The following is a 16,869-nucleotide window of genomic DNA, read 5'->3' on the forward strand; positions in this document are numbered from 1 at the left end:
CAGACACAGTTGATTACAGCTGATTTTATAAGATTTAAAGGAAAGGACGTTAAAAAAAAAAATGAAATTATGAAAATTACAAAAAAAAAAATCTTTTATAAAAATCTTTAATGTTGTTTCTGGTGTTACAGATTTCAAAACTGAATCGAAAATTATCAAAACATGAAGATCAAATGGTTAAAGAAGTTGCTGAAGAAAATAAACACCTTTTGAAACAAGTGGAAGAATTAAAAAAGGCACTTGATTCTAAATTCTTGGAAGGAAAGGTTTGTTTCAATGAAAAAGTTTATACTTTGATAAAGATCTTCCAAAAAAAAAAAAAAAACCCCCAAAAATGTAATTTTTAGGAACCAAGGAAGTGAGCATTTGTAGCAATTAAATATTGTAGTGTAGCTGATATGTGCTAGTTTCAAATAATTATGAGTATCTTAACCTGTATTTGTTAACCCTTAACCCAGTCTTAGAATTTTGTCTGCAGCTGTATCTTTTACATAATAAACTTTGGTTTAATTATGCAAAGGAAACGATTGCAGACATGGCTGCTTTTCACATTTTAAATGTCACTTAGAGGAGAACACTTAAAGTTAAGGATACTCAAATGACTAGAATATATATAGTTCTACCATATGTCACTTTGTTTTTCTGAAGCTAGGATTTATAATTAATGGCTTTGAATTGTAATGTATCTCAAGTACCCACAGAACTGTATACATACATTGAAAGAAATTGTTTACATCAATACTGAGTATTAATTTGTCTAACCAATTGGAAAATAACCATGTGCTTGTAAAAAGATATTTTAAAAATGTAGGAAACATTGAAATCTTTTTAAAGAGGATTGAATAATATTTATGTAAAATTTAAATAAAATTTATTGCATATTTTCTCTGTTATCAACCATTCCCTTTATTATGTTAAGTATAGTTATGTAGCACACTGTAGAAAATGTGAATTAATCTTACATGACAAAGTTTTTTTGCATTTGATCTGAAATAATTCTAGGATTATGAGCTGAAGGGTCTTACAACTGAAGACTTTTCATTAACTTAGGTGCAGTTAAAATATTGTATACTAACTCTCAATAAAACTGTTTAGAAAACGTTCTGTGTCTAACAATTAAAATCACAGCTCATCATTTGTTAGATTTGCATGTTCTCTCTAGGGGTTGTTGTCACAAAATTCTTTTACAACTAAATTAGAAATATTTTCTTAATCAAAATCAAATCAAGATTGAAATCAAAATGGAAATTGTAGTTGTGGCCGATGCCAGTGCCACCTGACTGGCACCCATGCTGGTGGCACATAATAAGCATCATTCAAGCGTGGGTTGATGCCAGTGCTGCTTGACTGGCTGCCTGTACCGGTGGCACGTAAAAAGTATCCACTACATTCTCAGAGTGGTTGGTGTTAGGAAGGGTATCCAGCTGTAGAAACCTTGCCAGATCAGATTGGAGCTTGGTGCAGCCTACTGGCTTGTGAGTCCCCAGTTAAACCATCCAATCCATGCCAGCATGGAAAACAGACATTAAACAATGATGATGATGATGGTGATTTGTGAAGGTGTTAATATTAGATGTATTGCCTTTCCCTTTGACAAAAATGGTGGCGTGGAGTGGGGAGACTTGTGTGCATGGATGACTGCTGGTCTTCTACAAACAACCTTGTCTGGACTTGTGCCTTAGAGGAGGACTTTCTAGGTGCAGTCCCATGGTCATTTTTGATGAAGGGAATCTTTACTTTTACTTTATTAGGTATATTAACCTATTGATATATTGGTTTCCAATTTTGGCACAAAGCCAGCAATTTTGGGGGAGGGATAAGTCAATTACATTGACCCCCGTGATCAAGTAGTACTTATTTTATTTACCTTGGAAGGATGAAAGGCAAAGTTGACCTTGGTGGAATTTGAACTCAGAATGTAAAGATAGATGTAATACTGCTAAGCATTTTGCCTGGTGCGCTAATGATTCTGCAGCTTTCTGCTTACTGATGTAACATGTTAATACTACATATGTTTATGTGTTGATACGACTTATTGATATGTTAATATAAATATATATTAATATCATCATCATCATTCAACGTGTTGTCCATGCTGGCATGGGTTGGATGGTTTGACCAGGGCTGGTAAGCTGGAAGGCTGCACCAGACTCCAGTCTGGTTTGGTGTGGTTTCTATGACTGGATGCCCTTCCTAATGCCAACCACTCTGAGCGTGTAATGAGTATTTTTATGTGCTACCAGCATGGGTGCCATTTGCATGACATCAGTATCTGCCATGACTGCAATTTTACTTGGCTTGATGGGTTTTCTCAAGTACGGCATAATGCCAAAGGTCTCGGTCATTTGTCATTGCCTCTGTGAGGCCCAACATTCGAAAAGTGCTTTTCACATACCATCGGTATTGGCCAGCTTGCCTCCATGAGGCATATCTCACCCTTGAAGGGTGAGATATGTAAATGTGTCAATACAGTTTATTAAAACGAAACATTGAAGACTGAAGATAAATCTGTGACTTCTTAGGAGATCACATTTTGCATGTTGTAACTGATTACAATGTTTATGACTGTTTAGGATTGTTTATGTATTTTATTCTTATTCCATTAACTGATTTCGGTTTTACAATGTTTTACTGATTGCTCTAATCAAGCTGAGTAGAAGAATTAAAACTATCAGATTTTAATAAATTTTAAAAGTTATATATGTACTTCAGTTACATTCTCATTTTTCTTACTTTCATTAGTAAAATCTAATTGTAGATTTTTCCTTTAGTTGATTTATAGCTCCACAAAATTGGATATATGAAAAATCCTAAATGAAGATAATGTTTGACTAATGACAATACTGCTCAAAAGATTCTCATTAGTAACAACCAGAAGTAAACTGAGCATTAAAATATATAATTTTATAATGTTTAGGTAGCAAAGTATTTTTGTTATTTTTATTATCTACTTGTAGAGTAAATGTGTTTCGTATCATTGTTTGGCAAACTAAACATTTTTTGAGTAAAGTTTTATCTACCTCCTGTAGTTTAAGTCATCCTGAATCTTATTTTAGCCATTAACCCTTTTGTTACCATATTTCTGTTGAGATGCTCTGTGTTTCTTTCAATTCATTTTAAATATAACAAAGAATTTAGTAAAATAATTTAGTTACCATTCAGCTAGTGTTAGGAACTTAAATTGTGAATAAGGTTTGGTGGAAGATTTTAATTCAGAACTATTGGAAACAAGGCATTTGTACTGCAGAGCCAGGGGCGGCTTCAGCCAGGTTGGTATCAAAAGGGTTAATAAAGAAAGAACAACAACTCTTTCTTGAAAATATTTCTATTTTTCAAGGTGGTGAGCTGCCAGAATTTCTTGAAAATATTTCTTCTCTTCTTTAAGGTGGTGAGCTGGCAGAATCATTAGCATAATGGAAGAAATGCTTTGTGGTATTTCATCTGTCTTTATGTTCTGGGTTCAAATTCTGCCAAGGCCTACTTTGCCTTTCATCCTTTCAGGGTTGATCAAATAAGTACCAGTTGTGCACTGGGGTCAACACAATCAACTTATCCCCTCTTCTGAACTTGTTGGCCTTCTGTCAAAATTTGAAACCAATATTTCTTCTCTTCCAAATTTGATATTATTTTATTCATTATTTAAACATGTTTTTTTTTTTTTCAGGACAACATAAACTGTAAGGAATATCAGACATTGTTTGAGAAAAACCATGATCTACAGAAACAACTGTTGCAGTTATCAAAAGAAAACATTGAAATTCATTTTGAAATGGAAGAAGCGAAAAAAGATGTACCTCGTTTAAAGGTAAATTTTAACTATCATCTACTTTAACAATTAAATCAATGTTCTCAGCTGACAGTTTATTTTTAATGAAAACATAAAATGGGGAAGCAGAGGTTTGGACTTAGAGAATTCTAAGTTAGATGATTTAACAATAGTTCTCTTTTTATTTGCTAGAATATTGCTTACTTTTATAGGCATAAGTTTTCAGATTTATTAGATGGGGAGCATAAGAAGATTACTGTTTATAACTTCTGCAGGACATCAGTAACAGGTCTTTCTATTTTTAAGGTGCTTACCTATTCAAACAATTTTGATAATATTTTAGCCTTAGATATTTCCTTTCAGTTTTGACAGAAATGTATGTGTGTGTGTGTGTGTGAAAGAGAGAGAGAGAGAGAGAGAGAGTGTGTATAACAAATATTAAGAAGGTAATATAGCAATAGGAGGAGAAACAAAGATGGCAGAGAATTGGGTAAAGATGCTCAAATAATATGGTGAGAGCTGAATTAATTATAGGAATTAGGAAGATTGTATTAATGTTATTATGTTCTATTAAGATAATGTTCATTTTTGATATTTAAAACATTAATGGTTATATATGGATGCACTTTGAACAGACAGCTTTTGCAGTTAGCTAAGGATGTTAGAGATAGCGTTAATAGAGGTTAAAACAGAATATATAGTTGTATCTTTTATGAAATTTGTGGAGACTCATAGGCTCAGGGACAGGGTGTGCAGGAGATGCAAGCACATTTTTTTTTTTGGTGGTGGTGGGTTCTAAAGTTTTTTTGGGGCCAGTGAAAATACTTTGAACATCCTGAGTTGGACCTGGGTTTGCACCCACTAAACAAATTTTGTTCCTGTACTTATGGAGAGACTGTATTTGAACTCAATTTTTAGAGATAAAACTTTTCACATGATTCATTGTCAATTCTTAAATAATTTCCATTACTTCCATACTTTAATAAAGGCTCGTGTTGATGATTTGCAAACATATATTGAAGCATTAAAAGCAGAAAACAAGCGTTTAAGTGGGGACAAATCAGAGGTTACAAAGGTAAGATATAATTTCTTTAAATTTATTTCTGAAATTATTACAAACTATGTGAAAAGCACCATTCGAGAGTGATCGTTGCCAGCATTGCTTTACTGGCACATGTGCTGGTGGCACGTGAAAAACAACATTCGAGTGTGGTCGATGCCAGTGCCGCCGGACTGGCTCCTGTGCAAGTAGCATGTAAAAACACCTTTTGAGCGTGGTTGTTGCTAGAACTGCCTGACTGGCCTTCGTGCTGGTAGCACGTAAAAACACCCGGCATTAGGAAGGGCATCCAGCTGTAGAAACTTTGGCAGATCAGATTTAGCCTGGTGCAGCCTCTGGCTCACCAGTCTTCAGTCAAACCATCCAACCCATGCCAGCATGGAAAGCGGACGTAAAATGATGATGATCATGATGATGATATGTTAGAATTTTGCTGTTAATCAATTATTAATTGCTTGTCTTTAATAAAGATTAGACTTGTCAAGATAAAGAAAGTTATGGAGATAATGTCACCATAATTACTTGCAGAATTCAGTTTTATTAACACTGTACCTTAACAAAGATAGTGTAAAGTAAATTGAGTTGGTTCTTGTTGTAGAGGAGCTACATGGTTGATTACATTGAGGAGAGAGAGAGTGAGAAAGAATTATTGGTATGTCTAAAGAGATAGATAATGTTGCCACTTGACACCTCAGGTAGGCAGTGTAGTAGTGGGAGGAGGTTTGCGAGTGTGTGTGGCGGAAGAGATATGGGAAGTGGGAGAGAGGGAAGTAGATAGGCAACATCTGTGAAGGTTCGGAAGGGTGGAGGGGAGGGGTGCAAGAGTTGGGGAGGTTAGAAGGAAGCGAGTGGTAGGGTAGTAATGACGATAATGCTGACTGGGGGAGGAGAGAGATGATGTATTTGGGTAGGTGCAGGAGCAGAGCAAAAAAACAAACAGGTGAAGTGCATGTAGAGAGATAACTTGGTGGTTCAATGCATGTGTGTGTGTGTGTGTGTGTGTGTGTGTGAATGTTTACAGAGCTATGGTGAGTTACAATTACAAATGGTGGCATTTCTTGATATTTCCTGTCAACAAATCATCTGTTAGTTCTGCACATTTGAATTCCTCTGGGTTAAAAGAATTTCCTTTCTTACTTGAAAACAGGTAAGGATTGGTGACAAAGAAAGTATCTGCTGTAAAAATCCTGCTTCAGTTTCCTCCCACCTGTGCCATGCCAGCGTGGAAAAGCAGATGTTAAACAAATGAACAGTTAGGTTGTTGGTTGGTGAGAGATTAAAAGTGTTAAGGGGTTTACTTATCAAATAGATCTTTTACTTGTTTCAGTCATTAGACTGTGATCATGCTGGGGCACTGCCTTCCATGCAGTGGGACTGAACCTCGAACCATATGGTTTGGAAGCAAACTTTTTTCCCACACAGCTACATCTATGCCTGATGGAAAGTGTTTTTGCATACATCTTACAATGTGTATTTGTGTATATTTTGGAAATACTCTTTCCAAAGTATATGACTAGTGCTCTCGTGTAAGGTACCATAATACTTTACTATAGAATGAATTCTATGTGAATTTTGTTTTGTTGTTATTGGGTAATGGTGACTATCCAAAGTTGACTTTTAAGATAACACACATGGTAAGATACTCTACTAACAGACCTATTTAAAACCATGTCAATATAGAAAAGCAAATAAACTAAAATATTTTGTTTTCGTATTAGGTTTACAAGATTCTTGATATGAACTCATGTGTTGAAACAGATTTTGTTGTATCTCAGGAGGGTCATTATGCCCATAATAAGCATATACATTGGTTCTGTTTTCACTTATTTAATATTTGTTAATTGGTTAACTACTTAAAAAATTAACTAATTGATTGTTTGGTTATGTTTGTGAAAGTTTTTTTGTTGCCATTTGCAACCTCTTCAATGATATGCCCTCTGTATTCCAGGTCAGAATAACTGAAAGAGTAATCAAACGATTTATTAATTGGTTAAATAGTTAACCAGTTGATGAAGAAGGAAGAGGTGAAATAAAACCAGTGCATATGTTTATTATTGGCATAATGACTGTCCCAAAATACATAAAAAATCTAAACATATCTACATTTTGTAACATAATTGATTATTATAAGCCTAATGTGAGTAAAAATAACAAATAATTTGATTTAATTATATTCTTTCATGGCTTACAGGTTGGTGAAAGCGGTAAAAGTCCAAAGGAGCTGGAGAAAATAATTGCATTGCTTAAAAAAGTAGTCGACCGTGTGCAGTCAGAGAATGAACAATTGAAGCAGTCAACTGGAACAGCTTCTCTGAAACAAGAAAATCTTGATTTGGTTGTGAGTTTCTCTCTACTTTTATTGTTTAACACTTTAGCATTTGAATTGGCCATGTCTGGCTCAAATATTCTTCCTGCTTTTTGCTCAAACTGGTCAGATCCAGCCTCTCTCACTTGCCCTACAACGTCATTCTAAAAATATGCAAGCACATCATTGAAATTTTGAAGCTATGAAATAATGCATGATTAATTCAAAATGATGTGAATAAATAAGCATTACATTTGACAGAGTAATCTGAATGTTAAAGGGTTAATGTAGGGCAATAACTGTGATTGTATATGAAACCTTGCTGCTGCTATTCCTACTGTTATCTGGTCAAAGCATTCTGTTTGTTTCAATTTGCTTGAAAAGTAGACACAGGTAGATGATCCTGCTCGGTCTGTAGGAAAAGTGTAAGTAGAAACTCCATAGGATGTACCAGGTGTGAGCTATGAATACATAAGAGGTGCAGCAAAATATCAAAAGAAGGTTAACTGGGAAGATAGTTTTTGTGTGTGGCAGATGCGCAGGGACACTAAACACCAAAGATGTACAGAAAACAGATTCCATCACATGCCAAGGGAAAAAACTAAAAGTGGTTGATAGCTTCCGTTACCAAGGTGACCAAGTCAGTAGCAGGGGTAGATGCTATTAGAGTGTAGCTACTAGAATAAGAATAGCCTAGGCAAAGTTCAGGGAGCTCTTACCTCTGCAAGTAACAAAGGGCCTCTTGATCAGAGTGAAAGATAGACTGTATGATGCATGTGTGCGAACAGCCATGTAACACAGCAGAGAAACACGGGCTGTGACTGCTGAGGATATGTGTAGGCTTGAAAGAAATGAAGCTCGTATGCTCTGCTGGATGTGTAATGTCAGTGTGCATACACGACAGATTATAAGCGCCCTGAGAGAAAAGATGGACATAAGAAGCATCAGTTGTGGTGTGCAAGAGAGACAACTGTGCTGGTATGGTCATGTGTTGTGTATGAATGAGGACAGCTGTGTCAAGAAGTGTCACACCCAAACAGTGGAAGGAACCTGTGGAAGAGGTAAACTCAGGAAGACATGGGATGAGGTGGTGAAGCATGACTTTTTAACGTTGGGCCTCACAGAGGCAATGACAAGCAACCGAGACCTTTGAAGATATGCTGTGCTTGAGAAGACTCAGCAAGTCAAGTGAAATTGTAGCCATGGCTGATGCTAGTGTTGCATAACTGGCTCGTTTAAAAGTACCCTTCAATAGTCAGGCAATATGCTTTGCTTGAAAAGACGTGTTGAGTCAAGCGAAATAGTAGTTGTGGCCGATGCCAGTGCCGTCAGACTGGCACTGGTGGCATATAAAAAGCACCCACTACACTCTTGGAGTGATTGGTGTTAGGAAGGGCATCCAGCTGTAGAAACCTTGTCAGATGAGATTGGAGCCTAATGCAGCCTCCTAGCTTGCCAGTCCTCAGTCAAACCGTCCAACCCATGCCAGCATGGAAAGCAGATGTTAAACGATGATGATGATACACATATTCTCCTGCTTTACAGTTGAGTTTTTCAACAACATGCAAGAATAAAAGAAAATCTGGGAGCCTTGAACAATTGAATATGAAAAGAAATACTAGTGGCTGTTGAGATAATATGCCTTAAACCTTTAGCATTTAAACTGGCTACATCTGGCCCAAATACTTCACCTATTTTATGTTTGAACTAGCCAAATCTGCCTTGTTACACCTGCCCTTCAATGTCATTCTAAAATAAACCATTACATCATTGTAGTTTCAAAGTTATGAGATAATACATGATTAATTCAAAACAATGTGAATTAATATGCATTACATTTGACAGAGTAATCTGAATCCAAAGAGTTAATGCTATCATTGTTTCTTTTGCAAATGTAACTGAATAATCTTAACTGTTTAGTTACAATAATTGTTTTGATAGATTCTGTATAATCACAAATTACAAATATGTAGGTGCAAGCATGGCTTTATAGGTACAGGCATGACCATGTGGTTAAGAATCTTCCTTTGCAGCTACATTGTTTTGGGTTCAACCCCACTGCAAGTATCCTTTATTATACTCTTGGGCCAACTAATGTCATGTCAGTGAATTTGGTTGGTGGAAATTTTGTGGAAGTCTGTTATATGTGTGTGTGTTTGGTGTGTATTGTGTGTGTGTAACTTTGTATTTGTCTCCACCACTGTTACACAACTGATGTTGGTTTGTTTACAGCCCACTAACTTAAAGGTTTGACAAAAGAGACCAATAGAATAAATACCAGACTTTGAAAATAAGTACCGGGGCTGATCTGTTCAATTAAACTCTTTTAGGTGGTGTTGCACCATGGCTGCAATCCAATGAACGAAACAAGTATAAAATAAAAGGAAGGTATAGATAGTCTATATGATTATAGATATATTTTCATAGTGGTGCTTCAGCAGGACCACAGCAACATAGCAGAAACATATATAAATCAATAAAAGAATATAATTATAAATGCAAATAGTTTTTCTGCCTAAAAAAAAAATTAATATTTTGAAAATTTAATTTTAAATATTTTAAGTTTCTTTTTTTTTTTATATTTTTGAAAAAGTTTTATGTTTTTTTTTTCTTTTTTCATCAGCAAAAAGTTAGGGATCTTGAAAAGAAATTGGGACAGTTCTCTACAGATAAACATCTTACAAAAGAGAAAGGAATGACAAAATTAATGGTTGATTACGAGAAACTTAGAAAAGATTTATTAAAAGTGAGTGACCCTAAAATATTGCTCCTTCTATTTTGGATACCAGTAGAAACACAGCCCGGAGGGCAGTGTTTCTGCTTGTATATATTGAACTGAGAAATTGTTATATAAATAGCACAGTATATATGTTGTATGATTGTCTTGTAATCAGTATGTTAAATGAAGTCAATATCTTACTTAACTATATACATGAAGTTGACATAGATACAGAAATATCGGCGCTCATAGCCAATATATGACTTTTGAGACTGGTGGAAGGGAAGGAGGAAAGTATCCTCAAACCAGAAACTTGGCTCAAATGCTAAGGACATCCAAAATGCAGAGCGATGATGTTAAACTGGGCAACAGGTTATAAGTCTACCAACCAAGTAGGCAATGGCAAAATTTGAACTCAGAATATAAAGAGCTGGAAAAAAATACTACAAGTCATCCAGATCAATGTTCTTACAATTCCATCTTGGACATGAGTACATCTATTTCCAGTTTCAAAATTTGTTTCAAATATATTTTACTATTGTCATTTTTATTATGGTTTCATTATATGGTTTCAACTGTCTTGCAGGAGACTGATCTCAAAATGAAACTTCAAAACCAAGTTGAGGACCTACAAGAGGAACAACGAATTTTGAAATGCACAGTAGAGGGAAGTGGCATAAAGTTTGTTAAAGGTAACAACACATTGCAATCTTCTGAATCCAAAATTGATACAATAAAGAAACTGGAAGAAGATCTTGAAAATAAGGTAATAATTTCTATTTTTATTCAAATGGTTTTTTTTTCTTTTGAGAGTATGTATGATAGTCTGTAGTAGCTAAAAAACTATTAAGTATAACAGTGGTTTTGTATTAGATTGTAATGCGAAATATTACTATCTATTGTAAATATAATGCTGAAAAGGAAATTTTTTGTTGAGTTTTGTAATTTGCTCATTTCATAAGCACTGGTATAAAAACAAAGATCAAATCATCATAAACTGCAAATTTCTATCTCACTGATAGAATGTATGAGAGGGGATGATAACATCAACCGTGATCCTGTAGCGATGGAATCAATTGTGTGCCTGTTTATTTTAATCACAATGTATATAAGGAAAAAAATGGATGAGTTCACATAAAACTCGTACATGCTATGTGACTGGCGGATTTTAATTATTTAAACTAATACGCAGCATTTATTATATATATTCATTAGGAGTTCAATACACAACATTTTTCTTGAATTACTTGTTTTTATTTTGTCTGTTATACTTCTAAACAATTTTATTCCTTATTTGATATATCTGGATAGCTCTTATTAAGTAAATTTCTTTTATGAGGAAAGTCAGTAAAGCCTTTAACAGACTTTCATGCTTTCCTCTCCAAATGTAATTCAACTTTTGTATACATACATATATTTATTGGTTTTGAATTTTGGCACATTTGGGGGAAGGGGTAAGTTGATTACATTGATCCCCAGAAATCAACTGGTACTGTTACATCGACCCTGAAAGGATAAAAGGCAAAGTTGACCTCGGCACAATTTGAACTCAGAACATAAAGATGGACAAAATGCTGCTAAGCTCTTTGCCCAGTGTGTTATCGGTTCTGCCTTATAATTACTCTAAAATATCACTGGTAATTGTTTGATACAATCTAGAGATAATCAAAGTTTTTTTTTCTATGGTTTGAAGTAGGAACTGTAATCTACTGAGCAGCACTGCTTAAAAATCAGCATTCTAAATTAAACTTTCACCCATCTTTCAAATCTTGACTAATGAGCTTCTGTTGTTTTTTTTCTCAAATGTAATCATTCAGTTCTATCTGTAATTGTATGTTGAGCCTACTTGACTTTGGGATTAATAATCTGATTCATGTGTTCTCACCACTCAGCATAGCTGGTACTTCAAGTATGATATGGTTGATATGGTGATAATCAATAGATTTATATTAAACTATGATAATTGCTTAATCAATGTATATGAAAATAAAGGATTACATTGTTTGTAATACATTTAATTTATTGTTGTAATATGACAAATATGTTTGATTTGTTAGTTTTGAACTTTCTAAGCATGGGAATTACATGAATCTAAATACATTAGGTTTGGAGCAGTCATAGCTGTGTCGTTAAGATGCCTGCTTCTCAATGGATGTGATCTCTGGTTCTGGGCAGCTCCTTAGTTAAGTGTCTTCTACTGTAGCCTTTGGCTAACCAAAGCCTTGTGAGTGGATTTGGTAGACAGAAACTGAAAGAAGGGCGGAGAGCTGGCAGAAACGTTAGTTGAGGGTGGCGAGCTGGCAGAAACGTTAGTTGAGGGTGGCGAGCTGGCAGAAATGTTAGTTGAGGGTAGCGAGCTGGCAGAAATGTTAGTTGAGGGTGGCGAGCTGGCAGAAATGTTAGCACGCCGGGCGAAATGCTTAGCGGTATTTCGTCTGCCGTTACGTTCTGAGTTCAAATTCCACCAAGGTCGACTTTGCCTTTCATCCTTTCGGGGTCAATAAATTAAGTACCAGTTACGCACTGAGGTCGATGTAATCGACTTAATCCCTTTGTCTGTCCTTGTTTGTCCCCTCTATGTTTAGCTCCTTGTGGGCAATAAAGAAATAAGAAACTGAAAGAAGCTCATCGTACATGTTGTGTGTGTGTAACCTTGCCTTAAGATCATGTGATGGGTGTAAACAAGCATCACCATCATTATGCAAGTGAGAATGTTAATTTTCAGTCGCCCATTAAAAACATATCTAACTGTGGGGAAATATTAATTGGTAAGGGTTGGTGACAGAAGGGCAGATGGCCATAGAAAACCTACCTCAACAAATTCCGTTTGACCTGTGTAAGCATGAAAAGTAGACATTACACGATAATGATGATGATGATTAAATTTATTCAACCAAATAATATATTTTTATTTATGATACATTTATAATAAGTTTTTATTTATTTTGTAGCGTAAAACAATGGCAGACATGAAAATTCTTTTACGAGAATCTGCTGAGAGAGAACAAGATTTGCTTCAAGAAAAACAAGAATTATTAAGAAAGGTAACACTAATTATTGGTCCTTATATTATCATTGTTTCTCTCTGTGAATGTTGCTCTGAAAGTTTTGGGAATTTCCTGGTTTTCTTGGCCATCTTTATAATTTCAGTTGGCCTCCAGTTGTTAATATTCCACATATAGATCCTACATGTTATTATTGGTGTAGCTATTTAATTGCTTCTATATTTTTGCATTAAGTACACTTTTTAGCACTAGGTTGCCTACTAAATGTATATTTTTAATGTAATTCCCGAGACCTCTGTGAACATAGGAAGTATGAATTATTGATAATCATAAAACAATGTGTTTGTTTGAATCAAGATGTCAGGTGAAATGTATTTGAGATGGTATTGATGTATCTTTTTGCAGTGAGAGAGAAAAGAAAAACAATTCTGAAATGCCTCAATATTTTGTGAGATCCTAAGAAAGCCAGTGGATCAAATAGTCGAGATAGTTAGCCAAAAGGTTTATAACAAGCATTGTTAGAACGTGAAGATAGAAGGCATTGGTTTATCAGGGTTAAATGTGGAGATGCTTAAAGCATCAGGGTATGTTGGTACTATACTCATTATGCAAAGGAATAATTACAGACATTTCAAGCTGATAGACCAATTCTTAAAAGTAGTTGTGATAACCTTTTCAATTCAAGACTATTCTTCTGGGTTTGACACTTTTTCTACTGCTCTTTCACAAAGAAAAGGATCCATAAGAACCAGGTCCTCAAAATATAAAAGTTGCTAAGGATATGTGTAAGTAAAGATTAAATAGGTAGTTGATAACAAAGAAGATACATCTCTCCTTGTTTATCATTGGGGTTTGGTTTCCCAAAACAATACAGTGATAATTGAATCAGTGATAAATGAATCACCCCTGTGTACTTTGTAAATAGAATGAACGATAGATTCATTGATACCAGATTCATGGCCTACAACTGAAAAGCTTCTGCCATCATGTATTTTCTCAATCATCTCTACCTTTTCCTTTAGAGAATACACTTACCTGCATCATTTGTTAGGATCAGGCGTCTTCATATTTTTTCTTTTCACTGGTTCCATGTTGATGGGTACTAGTACATAAATCCATGAAATAAATATGCAACCTTGCAACACGGTGATGTAAACCAGTGACAATCAGTGCTTTCTGGGTAGCTGAGCATTGTGGGGTATATTTTTTGCAGTACAAGTAGAATCTTCAACTAGTCAACAAGGCTACATGTATTAGCAATAATGAGAGTAATGGTGATAATTAGTGTTACAGTGATAATCATTGTTATTGTTTTTGGCCTGATTATGTTTTTCTGATATCGTTATTTTTTAATGAAATGAACCTTTTATTTTCTCTTGCAAACAACCCTAATTGTTGTATAGAAACTGTTATTAGTGAAAAGTAGAACTCAAAATGTCTTTGATGTTTGACAATTTGGTTTTATTATGCATATGGTGCAGGCATGGTTGTGTGGTTAAGAAGTTTGCTTCCCAACCATATAATTACAGGTTCAGTCCCCTTGTGTGACACTTTGGGTAAGCATCTTCTCCTATAGCCCCAGGCTGACCAAGGCCTTGTGAATGAATCTTGTAGATGAAAGCTAAAAGAAAGCCCATCATATATATATATATGTATGTATGTATATATGTATGTATGTGTGTGTGTGTGTGTGTATGTATGTGTGTGTGTGTGTGGGTGTGCATGTGGTAGTAGGGTGGGAGATGTGCTGCCTTGCTATTGCATGGTAATTACAAACAAGTGTCACCATCATATGAGCAATGTCATTTGTTTGCAATCTTCTGGAAAAGCATGTCTGGCCTTGGAGAAATATTATCTTTGGCTACAGGAAAGGCATCCAGCTGTAGAAAATTTGCCTCAGCAAACTCCCTCTGAGACATGTGACCCATGCAAGCATGCAAAGTAGATTTTAAAATGACAGTGATGGTGGTAGCAGTGGTAGCAACAGAGGTGGGGGGGGGGGTAGTTGTGGTGGAGGTAGTAGCAGTGGCCTGAATAAGAAAAAATAATTTTAGATTTTTTTTGATGTCTTAAAACTTGCTTGTTTGAACTTTTCAAAATAAAATTAAAAAAATTTTTTTTTTGCATGCCAATTTCCAGATTCAGCTGTTAGAAAGTATTCCAAATGAATCTATCAATTCAGATGCTGCATTAAACCATGCTTACAGAAAAGCCAAGTAAGTAGTCTTGAACTGAATTCTTTCATAATGTTTTCATATTTATTATGTTTGTTTTAAAATGACATGTAAAAACATGAAATAAAATACCTTACTTGAAAAACAAATAAGGATTGGCATCAGGAAGAGCATCCCACCATTAGAATATTGTCTCAAAATGTCTCATCCAACCCATGCCAGCATGGAAAAACCAAACATAAAAATATTCTTTTCTACTCTAGGTACAAAGCCTGAAAGTTTTGGGGAGGGGGGGCAGTCGATTAGATTGACCCTAGTGCGTAACTGGTACTTAATTTATTGACCCTGAAAGGACGAAAGGCAAAGTCGATCTCAGTGGAATTTGAACTCAGAACGTAAAGACAGATGCAATACAGATAAGCATTTCACCCTGTGTGCTACTGTTTCTGCCAGCTCTCCGCCTTCTAAGCACTAAAATATCAAATACACAAGTGCTTCTGTTCGTCATCGGCAGCTCCAGCTCATAGCCAAGTATTGGGTTCGTCAGTACCAGCATGCTGACATAGCAGTCAAACTGACCAAACCATAAGTTTAGTGATAGCTTGTGGTTTGGTCAGTTTGACTGCTATGTCAGTATGCTGGTACTGCTTGCTAATACCCTTAATTATTAATTGACATTTTATACCATTACAGGTTTTTTTTTACGCATGCTAAACCACTGATAATATTATAAATAATAATATACTTATATATATATATATATATATATATATATATATATATATATATATATATATATATATATATATATATACATATATACACACACACTAATATATACATGAACGGGCTGTTTGAGTGATTGAATCAACTAGAACACTTGTTGTAACCGATGAAGAGCCAGACCATCTATAACAAATGGTGTGGAAAGTTCTTTTTTTTTAAAGTTGGCATTTGTATTTTCTGAGAAGAAAATCCAATACAGCCTCGTATTTTGTATCCCATGAGTGAAATGGTGCAGCAATGAATATAGATAGATCCTGCTGCCAGCATTCTTTGAAGAGTTAAAGAGTCATGAACAAACATGGCATCTTTGGATGGTGCAACAAAGGATTTAATCAATATATGAAAGATATTTCACAATGATGATGCAATTATTCAGTTGTTATCAGAATGAGAAAAGACACACACACAAACACATTTATAAACAGTCTGTTATTCTCTCTCTTTCTCTCTGTCCTTTTTGTTTCCTCTTACTCTTTCTCCCTCTTTGGCTGTCTGCCCATCTACTTTCTTTCTCTCCCTTTTCCCCTCTTTCTTTAGCCTCTCTAGGCTATCTATCTGAGATGAAAGAATACTTTGAATCAATAGTTGTTGTTGTTTAGCCAAGGTCAGTTCTGATCAAGCTGACCTATGATCAAAAAATGGCATCCAAGCCATGAACATGCCTTCCTATCCACTTTTTTCTTTAGATTGTACTCTGGACTACATTGGTTGAGAAGATGGTTGAGTGTGTTTTGAGAAAGAATAGGCTGCTATTTCTAGCAAGTTTAGTAGCCATATTGACGCATCCTTATCGGCTCATTGAACCAATAGCTATTTGTCCATAAATAAAAATAGAATTACAGAAGTTATCCTCATTTCGTTTGATAAATATAAATGGATAATGAAGCAATATGGATTGGTGTCTTTCTACAATTCAACTTGGAATTATTATTGGACAGAAAATGTATGATTTATTTCTAATTAACCTATAAAACAAATCAATAAATTTTATATAAGAATGTGTAATCAACTTAAGTTGTCTTTTCTAATTTTTATTGTGTGTGTGCGTATATAT

General features: G+C 35.0%; 1 protein-coding gene across 1 annotated transcript in view; it reads left to right on the forward strand.

The window, feature by feature from the left end:
- Window positions 1-110: 110 nt before the first annotated feature.
- LOC106870963 (centrosomal protein of 290 kDa-like) overlaps window positions 111-16,869 on the forward strand; it is a 28,838-nt gene continuing 12,079 nt past the window's right edge. Inside the window, exons 1-8 of the mRNA XM_014917212.2 lie at window positions 111-266; window positions 3,665-3,805; window positions 4,755-4,841; window positions 7,018-7,164; window positions 9,755-9,877; window positions 10,437-10,616; window positions 12,802-12,894; window positions 14,995-15,071. Of these exons, the coding sequence (XP_014772698.1) occupies window positions 111-266; window positions 3,665-3,805; window positions 4,755-4,841; window positions 7,018-7,164; window positions 9,755-9,877; window positions 10,437-10,616; window positions 12,802-12,894; window positions 14,995-15,071 (1,004 nt within the window). The remainder of the gene's footprint in view (window positions 267-3,664; window positions 3,806-4,754; window positions 4,842-7,017; window positions 7,165-9,754; window positions 9,878-10,436; window positions 10,617-12,801; window positions 12,895-14,994; window positions 15,072-16,869) is intronic.

This window comes from Octopus bimaculoides, chromosome 2 (genome assembly GCF_001194135.2).
Source record: "Octopus bimaculoides isolate UCB-OBI-ISO-001 chromosome 2, ASM119413v2, whole genome shotgun sequence".
Classification (NCBI taxonomy): Eukaryota; Metazoa; Mollusca; class Cephalopoda; order Octopoda; family Octopodidae; genus Octopus; species Octopus bimaculoides.